General features: G+C 38.5%; 1 protein-coding gene across 19 annotated transcripts in view; it reads left to right on the forward strand.

Annotated features, from left to right (window-relative positions):
• Window positions 1-13,024, forward strand: part of TTLL5 (tubulin tyrosine ligase like 5) — a 241,135-nt gene that overhangs the window by 96,285 nt on the left and 131,826 nt on the right. For 15 of the 19 annotated variants that reach the window (XR_013993323.1, XM_081048131.1, XM_081048142.1 and 12 more), the window contains 6 exons: window positions 528-648; window positions 3,322-3,468; window positions 4,582-4,685; window positions 7,257-7,384; window positions 9,671-9,754; window positions 10,318-10,719. Coding sequence is in view for 18 of the 19 variants with exons in the window: in XM_081048131.1 (XP_080904257.1) it covers window positions 528-648; window positions 3,322-3,468; window positions 4,582-4,685; window positions 7,257-7,384; window positions 9,671-9,754; window positions 10,318-10,719 (986 nt within the window). In the remaining variant the exon portion in view is untranslated. The remainder of the gene's footprint in view (window positions 1-527; window positions 649-3,321; window positions 3,469-4,581; window positions 4,686-7,256; window positions 7,385-9,670; window positions 9,755-10,317; window positions 10,720-13,024) is intronic. The other 4 variants (XM_081048135.1, XM_081048136.1, XM_081048137.1 and 1 more) reach the window with 1 other exon arrangement.

Consider the following 13,024-nt stretch of genomic DNA (forward strand, 5'->3'; position numbering starts at 1 on the left):
GTGGTCTCAAAAGTTCCTTTGTAGGATTTATCTGTTTCCTGCTTTGGAGGCGTTTGGACACCAGAAATATTAGTTGCCATAGCAAAAGCCATACTTTTGCACTCAAAAGTTAAGTATGTTCTTAAGGGCCTCCGAGGCAGAAAAACTTTTCTACACTAATGCGAGGTTCTTGTGGAGATTCAACACTGCTCCTGTCCGTTCCCCCCAAGAAAGTTGTTAAAAAGGTCAAGAAATAAGGTTTAAGAGAGTAGGAAACCTGCTTTTTCTATTCTTACTTAATTTTTCACACCATGGTAATAATGAGAGAATAAATAGGATTCTCCATCTCTGATTATTTTAATAGAAAAAAAAAAACACCTCACATACTGTTTAGAAGGAATCTTCATTAACTAACTATATGGTGGGCTTCATTTTTCTCTGCCATCCTAATGGAAGGCTCCTCAAAGGCCACCCTGAGGAAGGCAAGTAGATATTGGGTAGCCTTTGCATTCTGTCTCATAACGATGTGTTGTTTTGGATTTCTGTAGCAAAGTGCAGGCTCGAATAGCATTCTCTGCCTATCTCCAGCATGTTCAAATTCGCCTGATGAAAGACAGTGGAGGTCAAACGTTCAGTGCCAGCTGGGCTGCCAAAGAAGATGAACAGATGGTGAGGCTCTTCCTGTTGGAACTTTTTTACTTTCCCTCCTCCCCCCCCCCACCTTTTTCTATTAAGGTAAAGAGCAATATATTCTTCCTGGTAAAATAACAATTTGATAGTCTGTAGATTTCTCTCACTTTATTGTGAAGTAAATCTTTGACCAGGAGCCATGTTCATCACACTGTGTGTTGACGGCATCAATTTATTTCATTCTGAAAATGGAAATTGATTGCTCATTAGCTGTCGGGCCCTGTGCAAAGCCCTCAAAAAGAATAACAATGTACGGAGTCCTTTTTCAAGTAACTTCATGTATTATCTCTTTGAGGGAGGCACAGTCATCCTCATTTTACAGATGAGGAAACAAAGACCTAAAGAAGGGAGGTAACTTTCCTGTTGTCCCAACAATTTCTATGTGGTGAAACTGGAACTTGAACCCAGATGTTATAATTGTACATTATTTGCTCTTCCATTGTATCCATGAGTCATGGGGCATTTATTTTTCTGTCCTGAGGCATCGAGTTAGCTCTTTGAAAGTCAACACTTTATCATTGGCCCTCTGAGAATGTGACATCCTCCATTTTAACATTTTCTTTACTAGTTGTAACTTTATAAAATTCTTAGATTACTGGAAACAAACTTATATAATATTTTTTACTGTATCTCAGTCTTTTGAACATGCCTAGAGTTTAATATTCTATGTGGCTCACAATGACAGGGAGCTTCCATTTTTTTGGTAAGGTCAATGCTAATAGAAGAAGCCACAGCCCTTCCTTAGCTTTTAAACCACAGGAAACTGTCACAGAGAAGAGAGGGACCTTTAACTCTGAGAAAGCTGCATCCTTTGTCCGACTGAGTGGTGACCCTACTGTAATTTTCAGTTCTCCACATACAAGAGGCACACAGGGTGCCAGGCCTATTATAAAAACATGATGAATATCCCAGAAAACAACTTGTGAATTTCAAGTAGCCAATGCAACCCAGAGATAAAGCCTTGTGTGTTGTGAATAATCCTTCAACCATCAGTGGAAAATGTTAGCTCTGCTCTTTCCAAGTGGAAAATTGAAACTGCTTTTTTGAGAGTCAGTTTGTCTGCTCCACTGTGAAAAAATAATGTTTTACTATAGCAGCTTAAACCACCCTATAGCAAAGACAGCAGAGTAGAACTATGAAACCCAACTCTCTGGTTGTGAGGCTGTTTCTTTATAATGGAGTAAATTGGCACCAAAGGAAAATGAACCAAAATCAAATTCAAGAAGAAAAGAATAGCTCAGAAGAGCATAACCACTGGTACTGCCGGCTTGGAATTCACACAGGATTTCTCTGGGGCTTTTTACAAGGATATTTAGGATCATCACTGCAAAAACCAGTTCTATGCCTTTCTTTTTGAAAATATATGTGGAGAGCAAACCCTAACCTATTCCCTGAAGATTGTGGCAGTGGTCTTGTTTATGAAAAAGGGAGGTGTAGAATTGTCTCTCTGGTCCAGGCTAAGGTTAGAGATTCTTTTTCACATCATTCACAGAGGGCACATCAATAGAAGGTCCCAACATCTGTCATCTTAGGGCAATTCTGCTGTGTTTGGGTAGGGAGTGAGAAGAAACAACTCTCTCTCCAATCTTTGTCCTTGCAAAATCTCTCTTTGAAGCATTCATGACATTATGAATGATCTGATAGGTGTCTGTTCCAATTTCAAAATCCTTCGCCACATCTCAAGTGAGATGCATCCTTTCTTCCCCTTAATGACCTTCCTCTGTGCCCTCCTTACCAATCGCCAACTGTAAAAGCTCCCTTATCCTTGGGGGAGAAAAGAGAAAGTCTAGTACCTTTTAAGCACAGTAACTTCTTTCTTTCCCTTTATCACTAAACTCTTGAATCAGTAGTTTCTGCTCTTCACCTATATTCTTCATTACCCTTGCATTTCTTAACTGCTTCCTTCTATTTCTTTGTCTCTACTGAAAGTATTCTCTTGGAATTACCTCACAACGGCCAGCTGGAGGGCCTTCTCTTAGTTGTGGTCCTTTCCAGCTCTAGGCTCTTGGCAGCTTCGGACTTGGGACCCTTTCCTCCCTCAACTCCATGACACTGTTTTCTCCTGGGTTTCTTTCTACATTTCTGATGTTTTCTACCATGGGTTCTCATGTGTGTATGTGTGTGTGTGTGTGTAGGGATGGGGGAGTTGTTGGATTTGGGGGGGGGTTTCTTCAGATTTTTTCCTTCACTTTACTATGTCTAAGCATGACTATTTCTATATTCTTTCTCCGCCTTCTCACCTTTGATGATTTCATCTGCTCCCTTCGTTTTAGTTTCTGCTACGTTACTTATCCTTGACGGCTACGTTCCCTAAATAGCTTTCTCTGATCGCCCTATTAAAAGTGATATTTGCCTTTGAATTATTATAGTGCTATTTGTATATGAATTAACATTTATAGCTACTATTTTATTACAATTATTTACATACATACTTGATTTTGATTTTCTGATTGACAGTGTATTGAGGACAGAGAATAAATTTCTTTTGTCCTTCTGTATCCTTCTTATACCTGACATGTTTGCTCTGGGTCTTATTTGTTGAAATGTATAGTATGCTTCTTCCCACATCTCTATTGTGTAATCCCTTGATAGCATGTCTTCTGTCGCTTAGCACAATCCCTGCCTTTTTCCCCCCAATGACTTAATGTATAGGAACTAGTCGTTCGTTTCCTCAAACGAGCATCAAGCAACCTCCAGCACTCGCTGAGGATGGTGTTACCCAGTCGACGATTGGCACTTCTGGAACGCAGAAGAATCCTGGCCCACCAACTAGGTGACTTTATCATTGTATACAACAAGGTAGGTGGTTTATCTGTTGGTTTTGTGCTTTAGATTGCCACACACTGTCAGAAACAGGCTAGAAGCCTGTGTCCTACTGGGTGGAGAGGTCCTCTTCCCTTTTCTAGCATCATTCTCCTCTGTGTGTGAGGGGGAGCTGGACCTCACTTCTTCACCCAGCTGTGCTGAGAAGCTGCTTCCTAGTTCTGAAGACCCAGTGGTCATAGTCAGCTCTTAGCAAAACGTGTGTTCCTTTTGAGTGCTGTTGCTCTTGAGATGACTCCTGGGCTCTGTGAATGTGCATTGTCATTCTTGTGCATGTACACCGTGGTGAATTGACTGTCAGAGCAAATCTGAACTGTGGATTTAATAGAACGACAGCCTTCTTTCCTGAGAGTTATACTTTGTTCTCTAGGACATTTTAACCAGTGACATCATTTACATCATTTCACAACCAAGCTCAGGAAATGTAGTATTGGGTTAGAATATTTTGCAAAGCATCTTTTATCCACAGGTCTCAGAATGCTTTAGACGTATCATTTTTTGATTATAAAATGTGTGGCCATTTGCAGAAGGGAAAGCTGAGGCCTAGAAATTGAAATGGCTTTTTAAAAGAGGCATGGAATGGTTAGTAGAATTACCACACCCAAATCCATAGCCATGATTTATTACAGAGCTTTTGAGAATTTTGCTATGTCTTGTGTAAGTAAAGAATTACTCATTTTGGATGCTGGTAAAGGAGTATCTTCAAAAACCCATCTTTCCTCTTCCTAATTGTAACAAAAGGCAGTATCTCTGTTGTCATACTGTTAAAGCTGCAAGTGTGACCACAGACATTACTAAGCTACTATAAAAAGCTCTTTCCTCTGTGGACTGTGTGAGTAGAAAGTAAAAAAACATGATAAAAAATTACATTTATTCTGTAATTTCTATTTGGAAATTCCACAATATTTCATGAAATAATGGCAGAAAGCAATATATCATATTTACAGATAGCAAAAGTACATGGAAGAATTAAATATCTTTACTATAAAGACAGATTAACCCAAGGCATGAAACCAGATGATGAAGTGTGCATTCATCAGGAGTCACTTTTATCTTGTTGTTTTTCTGTGGGGATTGGGAACTTGGTAGGAAACAGAACAAATGGCTGAAAAGAAATCGAAGAAGAAACTTGAGGAAGAAGAAGAAGATGGGGTGAATGCAGAAAACTTTCAGGAGTTCATCAGACAAGCAAGGTAGAAGATATTCTTGATTAATAAAAACTCTTATTCCATCTTCTGTAATGCCCCATTGAATTCCCAATTTTCCTTTGTTTCTAACATATGGATGTGAGTAAAATCACTCTTAGAAGGAAAAAAAAAAGAGTTTCATAGGCTTGGCTTCTCCATATCTCAGCCAATTATGTTGCCGTTGTCATGGTTTCAGTTATCAAAACACTGCTGCTGGGTATCTGGGCTGTATTTCTAGACAGCCGTCAAAGTACACACCACTCAAAGTGCTGAGAAAGCCCTTTGGAAAGTTGAAGTTAGAAGCTTCTAGTGTTTACTGAATCTGAATTACACCCTGACCTACTGATGGCAGGGAGATGACCAAATTTTGCCTATGTTGAGTGGGTTGAGGAACTGGCAATTTCTTAGCACTGTGAGGGTTACGCCTAATTTATATAAAATAGAACAAGTCCTTCATGCTTGGGGTTAGTCTTTAGGGATTGAAAAATGTCAGTATTCAGCTCTCTGTCTTGATACAAATCAGCAGGCAATTTTCTCCATTTGCAATGTGTTTCCAAAGGAAGAAGGAACAAAGGTATTCAACTTTAAACTTTGTATGATTTATATCGGAAGGCCTTTTTCTAAAACAGACTTGTACAAAACCACCAATATAAAGGATAAAACATCTGTATAACCTCATTAATTAGTCTTCAACCATCAAAGTCACAGTGAGAAAGCAGGTAGAAAAATCAACTCTGTTAATTTGTGAAGTTAAATCGGGTGGTAGAATATCAGTCACCAACTTAGTTTGATCTGTGTCTAATACCTTATGTAGACCGAACCATAGCCTCAGTATTGTGTACTTACAGCAAACAAATAACAAATAACGTCATTTTCTAGGAGTTCATAATTGTGTGAGGTTATTTTGTTGACATTCTTGGGTCTTGAATAATATGATTGATAAAGCAGATATAGAAACAAAGCAAGAAACAGTTTCTCACATCAACATTATAAAAACAGAAAAGAAAAGAAAAACTAGATTATATTCAGAAAATGGCTCACTTTTAAGTAAAAAGATTAATTTCTAGTTCCCCTTAGGAGTCTTTGAAATCTCTAAAATATAAAAAAAAAAAGAAAAGAAAACGCAACGTTTTAAAAAGTGATGTGTATTCCCTTACCAGCCTAACTGGATACTAAAAATGAATTACATATGCTATTAACTTGGTATAGATTTGGAGATAAAGTATATTGGACCATGTTTACTCCCAATTGTGGATTAAATGTTGATTATTGGAAATGAGTGGTAGTTTCAGTTCTTTTATTACATTGGGTGGGACATGGATGCGTTTGTCAGGGTTGGTAAGTTCAAACACCTGCGGGAGTTGGGCAGGGAAGCAAATTATGAAGTGGGTGGAGGATAGGACAGGCGGCAGAAAGCAGCTTGTATTTGACCAACCGTAACCTTTCCCTTTCAGCATTCTGTGAAGGGCCAAGTAAAACACAGACAGGCGGAGGCGGTCGCCTGTGGCAGCCTCAGCGTTAGGTCCTCAGTCGTTACTTGAGGTCCTTATCGTGTGGCACTTTGCTACTTTGGCGACCTTGGGGTTCACTCTGAGATTCATAGACACCATTTCCTAGGTTGTCATTACAGCGTGTACTTTAGATATAGATACAGATTGTTTGTCAATGCAGAGATATTTTGCTTATTTGAAGGCCGCTTGTCTGGCACGTAGCCAGGCTCCAGGAACAAAATGTGAAAAGCCATTGAGAGGCTGCTGTGGCTGTTACAAAACCCACACATACTACATATCCTAGAAGAGTCCACTGGGCCCTCATCTATTTCCTTATACTTTGCAGTTTGTGGATGTTCATCTTAAAGTGCATATAATTTCCATATTTGAAGTGACCCCAAGACCACCTAGTTCAGTCTCCTTCAGTGTACAGATGGTTAGGGAACTCTTCTGTGGTTACACTGGTGGCTCACCTTATCGTTGACATAAACAATTAAAATGACAGGTGGCTCCTTTAGGGAATAATTGAAGTATTTCAATTATCTGGGAGTGGAGTGGGCAAACTGTAAAGGGCCAGATAATAAATGTTTCCGACATTGTGAACTACATGTAGTCTTTATAGTATATTCTTTAAAAATACAAAAAACCGTTCTTAGCTGGGAGCCATACAAAAACAGGCTGCTGGTCAGGTCTGGGCCACAGCCTGTGGTTTGTGAACTCCTGATCTAGAACTTGGCTATCCAATAGAACTTCTTGTGTTGTAGCTACTGAGTACTTGAAATGTGGCCAGTGTGACTGAGGGAAAGAATCTTTCAATTTATTGAATTTTAATTCATTTAAATGGTCGCAGACGATATTAGACAGGTATGGATCTAGAAACTTCACTGTGGAATGAATGAAGCCTTATTATGCTATACATTTTTAGATTGCCTTACTTACATTGTATTTAACTATCTATTAATAGGGAATTTTCAGCTGGTGCTTTTCATTTTCCCATTCTCCAGCTTACTCCATTTCCATAATAAAATCTGGTGGAAAGATTTTCCAGAACAACTTCCTGTTCTGACCATACTTTCTCTCATTTCAGTGAGGCTGAACTGGAGGAGGTGTTGACTTTTTATACCCAAAAAAACAAGTCTGCAAGTGTCTTCCTGGGGACTCACTCAAAAAGTTCTAAAAACAGCCACAATTATTCTGATAGCGGGGCAAAGGGTGGTAAGTATGTTGGTTTATTAATGAAAAATAAGAAGAAACAAGTGAAAAAACTAGACATGCAGAGGAGAGCCAAGCATAATGTGCTTGCAGCCTAAGCACTAGTTGACTCCACATGGTGAAATTTTGCAGTGTGGGGGTGGGGAATAAGGAGGCATTACACTTTCATCCTAAAAGCAGAGGCAGGACATGGTCTGACCTTTATAGTGAGAGTTAACAACAGAGAGCTTTTCAGGATGAGGAAATAATAGCTGACATTTAGTGAGTGCCCATATTACTATCTGCTGGAAATGTTCTTATTTTTTTACTTCCAAAAACCATATGCAATAGGTGCTATTATAGAACTTCTTTACAGATGAGAAAACAGACACTAAAAGAGACTGAGTAACTTGCTCAAGGGAATTTGAACCTTAGTCTGCCTGACTCAGAACTTGTGCCCTTAACCTCTGTTCTTCTGCCTCTCCTCATTTCTCACTTCTGTTACATTTTTTGCTTCCTCCAGCTCATCTCCATTGGCATCTGGGGTGGGAGAATTCTTTGTTGTAGGCAACTGTCCCATACCTGGTGGCATGTCTAATATCCTCGGTCGCATTCCCTAAATACCGTTAGCTTCCTTCGGTCATTGTGATAACCCAGAATGTCCCCATGTGTTTCTGAAAGTTCTCTGGGGAACTTGGTGATTGTGGATTGGAGAACTGATGTGGGCCAAAGTATCTAGCTCATGCCATATGATCAAAAAATGGCAGTGATACTCTGTAATAAACAAAGCTCTGTGCTTTAATAAGATTCATTTAAAATCTAGATGGAACTATAAGACATAGGTAACCAATAGACTAATTTTGTCTGTAGATTCAAAGATGGAGACTTTTTCCCTGCTCTTAAGGCCAGGGTAATTGGTCATTTAAAATGTGAATTTTCCCTAAAAAACAATGTTAATGTTTTATAACGTGTTTAGGTCCACCAAAGCCTATTTAGTTCACTGTACAATTGAATTATTGTATTACTAGAACTCCTTCTGAGTCCAGCCCTCTTATTGGAGCTTTCTTTACTTACCTAAGTTCTGAAACTTGTTTATTCATCTTTTCGTTCATCCCTTCTACACCCTTTTGCTGAGCACCCATTATGTGTCCCATATTGCAATAGTTGCTGGGACTGTTATAGTCCTTGACTTTGTAGCGTTTATTGTCTAGTGGATCAAGCTGGGTGAGTAAACACAGGAAGAAGGTTGGTGGAAGTGTTGGGGACGAGAGACTGAGAAGCCCTTACAATGAGGTTGCGGTAGAGAAACGTGTGTGAACCTAGGTAGGTGAGGCCTAGGTGGGCATTCAGGTTGTAACTTCTCCCCGGCATGCGCCTTGGAAATCCTGGGGTTCATGTGGTAAAGACTGTCTTTACCCAAGAAGATCTATACCCATCACAAGTAAGTAGAGGGGCAATGGGAAGGCCAGCATCACGACATTTGATAGTATCTGGACTCCCTTCAAACAGGAGCACACAGATGTGTGGCAAGATGACCATTGCTGCTGGTGATGGAGAGAAGATAATTCATATGTCCTAATTCTTTCATTCTGAAAGATGACCTGTGACATGGCCTTTCTTTAGTTCTTCTAGGAGCCTAGCCCTTGAAAGATTTAGGAGTATTTCCCTAAGTATATGATTAGTTCTGCCTGTCCTGTTTCAGAATTCTGTTGTAGAAGAAAACTAATTTGTTAGAATACAGACTTTTGTTTTTATAGAGTGATTTTGTTGTTGAATATACTGGTCGACCTATCTCAAATAAACTCACTCAACTTAAGTAAAACCAAGGCATTTAAGAGCTACTGTAGTATCTAGGTGTCACACCAACAAATATTGGGGCTGTTTTATAGTTTGGTAGTTGCCCTGCTCCATTCGTATTATGACTTCTTTGCTTCAGTGAGTACCACTAACCAGCTTGGTCTCTTGTTTCCCTAGTCTGAATTCTTGGCAGAGGCATCTGACTGCCCTTATTTACTTTCTTTTCCAGGTGTGTTGGCAGTCCATGGATGGCTGCCCTAGCTCTAAGTGTCTTTCCCTGGTTCAGTTAGCTAGAGCTGGGGTTGGAGATAGTTGAGAATTATTTGGTTGGTTGTCCACTCAACAGGGCAGCGGGTGAGGCCACCCTTAGAAAAGTGTGGTGAGATAAGCAGTGGTTCCTAGAATTGGTTACTAGTTGTGTTATATTTTGGAAACAAAATTATGTGCAGAGTGATGCCCTGGCATTTGACTTGTAGGAGAGCCTAAGGTCAGTATTTGTTTATTTTTTTATAGATCACCCTGAGATGATGGAAGAAGTGAAGATAAAGCAGCCCAAACAGCAACAAGCAATAGAAATTCACTCTGATAAATTATCTCGTGAGTGACTTCAAACTACATAGATTTGCTGCTCCCTAAAAGAAAAAGAAAAAAATCATCAGATAGTAAATGATTCTAGAGCATGAGACATTACCACAAAGACGTTCCTTTTCTTTGTTCTTCCTTTTCCCTTAGAATTTCCTCTGTTCTACTGATAACCTGTTTTCCTTTCAAGGAATTTCTCACTTTAATGTTTAGGAATCCTGAGCACTGTTCTAGAAGGATGAAAAGCAGAGAGAAAGGAGTTAGCTATCACTACCAGAAACTTTGTCCTGATGCCCTAGCATTTGTAAAACTCCTAGTGTGGCTGATGGAGGTAGTCCCAACTCCAGCTTTTAGAAAGGACTAAAAATAAACTATTTCTGTTGCCAGGTGTCTCTGTAGGGAAAATTCATTATGTTCATGATGAATACTTAATTAAAGTCTGTATTTTTCATGATTTCTGTTTCATTCATGATAAGATTATTTTGATGTTTAAAAATGTTTACTTCGTGTTTTATAGAGTATATGTCAGTTTTTCTTACAATGATCTGTTTTTGTTTTGTTTGTTTTTGTTTTAATAGGATTTACTACTTCAGCAGAAAAAGAGACTAAATTAGTCTATACCAATTCTTCCTCTACTTCTTTTTCTGGTCCTGCTGCTACTCTTGTGCAGAAAATTCCCAACACCCATTTGTCATCTGTTATTACAACCTCTGACCTCTCACCGGGGCCCGGCCACCATTCTTCTTTATCTCAGTTTCCTCCAGCCATCCCCAGCATGCCTCACCAGCCAACAGTTTTACTGAGCACCGTCCCTGACAGTGCTTCGCTCTCCTTTCATCCTGGGACACAGAATATACCAAGCCCCGCTGGCCTGCCACGCTGTCGCTCGGGCAGTGACACAACTGGCCCTTTTTCCTCTTTCCAAAGTGCTGCACACATCTATAGCCAGAAACTGTCTCGTCCCTCCTCAGCAAAGGCAGGTGAGTGAGAAGATGAAAAGCAGCCTGCAATGTTAGTTCCTCCCCAGCCCCAATAAAAAAAGAGTGTCATCTCTTCCGTTTGCCTTTTCTTTGGAAAAGTAAAGGGCCACGCGCTGCATTGTTCTGATGTGACTAAGGAAGAGTCTTGCTTTTGGTCCAGTAGCATTCATTCATTGATAACAACATAAAACAGGACTTCTTTTAGGTGCTGGGGATAAAGACACGAGTAAGATAAGCCTTCTAGTTTACAGTCTAGTCGAGAGATTTCCTGTCACAGAGAATCATAGACTGATGAGTGTGCTATGTGCATTCTTTCTGATTCAAAAAGTTTTATTTCTGACATCAAATTAGTATTATTTTTCAATGAATTTAAAGCCAAGTATGACCTGAATAAGTAACCAAAGCATTCTTAAAATAGGGTATCTAATTTTAAATGAAGTAGACCCATATAATCAGTCAAGTTTTTGTCCCCATTTTTTAAATAACTGCTTTATTGACATATAATTCACCTACCATAAAATTCACCCCTTTAAGTTGTACAATTCAGTGGTTTTTTCATATATTCACAGAATTATGCCACACTACTGTTTTATTTTAGAACATTTTCATTATCCCACAAGGAACCCCACACCTATTAACAGTCACTGTCCATTTTCTCCTCCCACCCGCCTTTGGCAACCACTGATCTCTTTTCTGTCTCTATACATTTGCCTATTCTGGACATTTCCTATAAGTAGAATCATACTCTTTTGTAAATGGCTTCTTTCACTTACCATAATGTTTTCATGGTTCATTTATGTTGTAACATGTATCAGTCCTTATTCCTTTTTTATGGCTGAATAATATTACTTTGGATGGGTGTACCACATTTTGATTATCCATTTATCAGTTGATGGACATTTAGGTTATTTTCACTTTTTGGCTACCATGAATAATCATGCTATGAGCATTTATGTACAAGTTTTTGTGTGGACCTATGTTTTCATTTCTCTTGGTTGTATACCTAGGAGTACAATTGCTAGGTCATATGGTAACTTTATAATTCCTCTTTTTGAGGAACTTCCAAATCGTTTCCAAAGTGACTACTCTATTTTACCACCAGCAGTATATAGAAGGTCCAAGTTTTCCATATCCTTGTCAACACTTGTTATTGTCTGTCTTTTTTATTTTATCCATCCTGGTGGGTTTGAAGTAGTGTCTCATTTTTGTGGTTATTGTTCACATTTCACTAATGATGTTGAGCATCTTTGCATGTGCTTATTGGTCATCTGTATGTCTTCTTTGGGTAAATGTTTATAGACGCTTTGCCCATTTTTAAATTGGGATATTTATCTTTTTATTCTTGAGTTGTAAGTGTTCTTTATATATTCTGGATACAAGTCCCTTGTCAATACATGATTTAGAAATATTTTCTCCCATTCTGTTGATTATCTTTTCATTTTCTTGAAGCACAAAAGTTTTAAATTTTGATGAAGTCTAATTTATCTATTTTTTTCTTTTCTTACTTGTGTTGTGGTATATCTGAAAAAAATACTGTCTAACCCAAGGTCACAAAGATTTATACATGTTTTCTCTAAGAGTTTTATGGTATACATGTAGGTCTTTTATCATTTTGAGTTAATTTTTATGTATGGTGTTGTGTGAGGGTCTACCTTCATTCATTCATTCATTCATTCATTCATTCATTGATTTGCATGTGGATATTCAGTTGTCCCAGCAACGTTTGTTGAAAGAGCATTATTTCCCTGTTGAATTGTCTTGTCAAAAGTTATGTAATCATAAATGTAATGGTTTACTTCTGGATTCTCAGTTCAATTCCACTGATCTCTGTGTCTGCCCTTATGTCACTACCACATTGTCTTTACTATAGCATTGTGGGAAGTTTTGAAGTCACCAAAGGTGATTCTTCCAATTTTGTTCTTCTTTTTTATATTGTTTAGGCTATTTTGGGTTCTTTGAATTTTCTTGTGAACTTTAGGATCAGCTTATTAATTTTTGCAAAAACAGGCAGATGAGATTTTGATAGGGATTATGTTTAATCTGTAGGTTGGGGAGTGTCTTAAAAGTAGTCAAGTTTTTAAATACTTTAGTAATATCCATGTTATGGTGAGTTACAGCTAAACAATGTTTTGTAAATAGCCAATCTGCTTCTTAATCAGTATCTTATTTCCAATGAAGTGGATCTTATAACATGTAGCCTGAATCAGATATATTAAATGGTTCGCTTCAGTAAGTCGTAAATATGAACGTGTGTATCTGTGCTAATTCCGGGTGATTATTCTTATGATCTTCTCAAATCCGTAGT

Source organism: Rhinolophus hipposideros (genome assembly GCF_964194185.1).
Source record: "Rhinolophus hipposideros genome assembly, chromosome: 5".
Taxonomy (NCBI): domain Eukaryota; kingdom Metazoa; phylum Chordata; class Mammalia; order Chiroptera; family Rhinolophidae; genus Rhinolophus; species Rhinolophus hipposideros.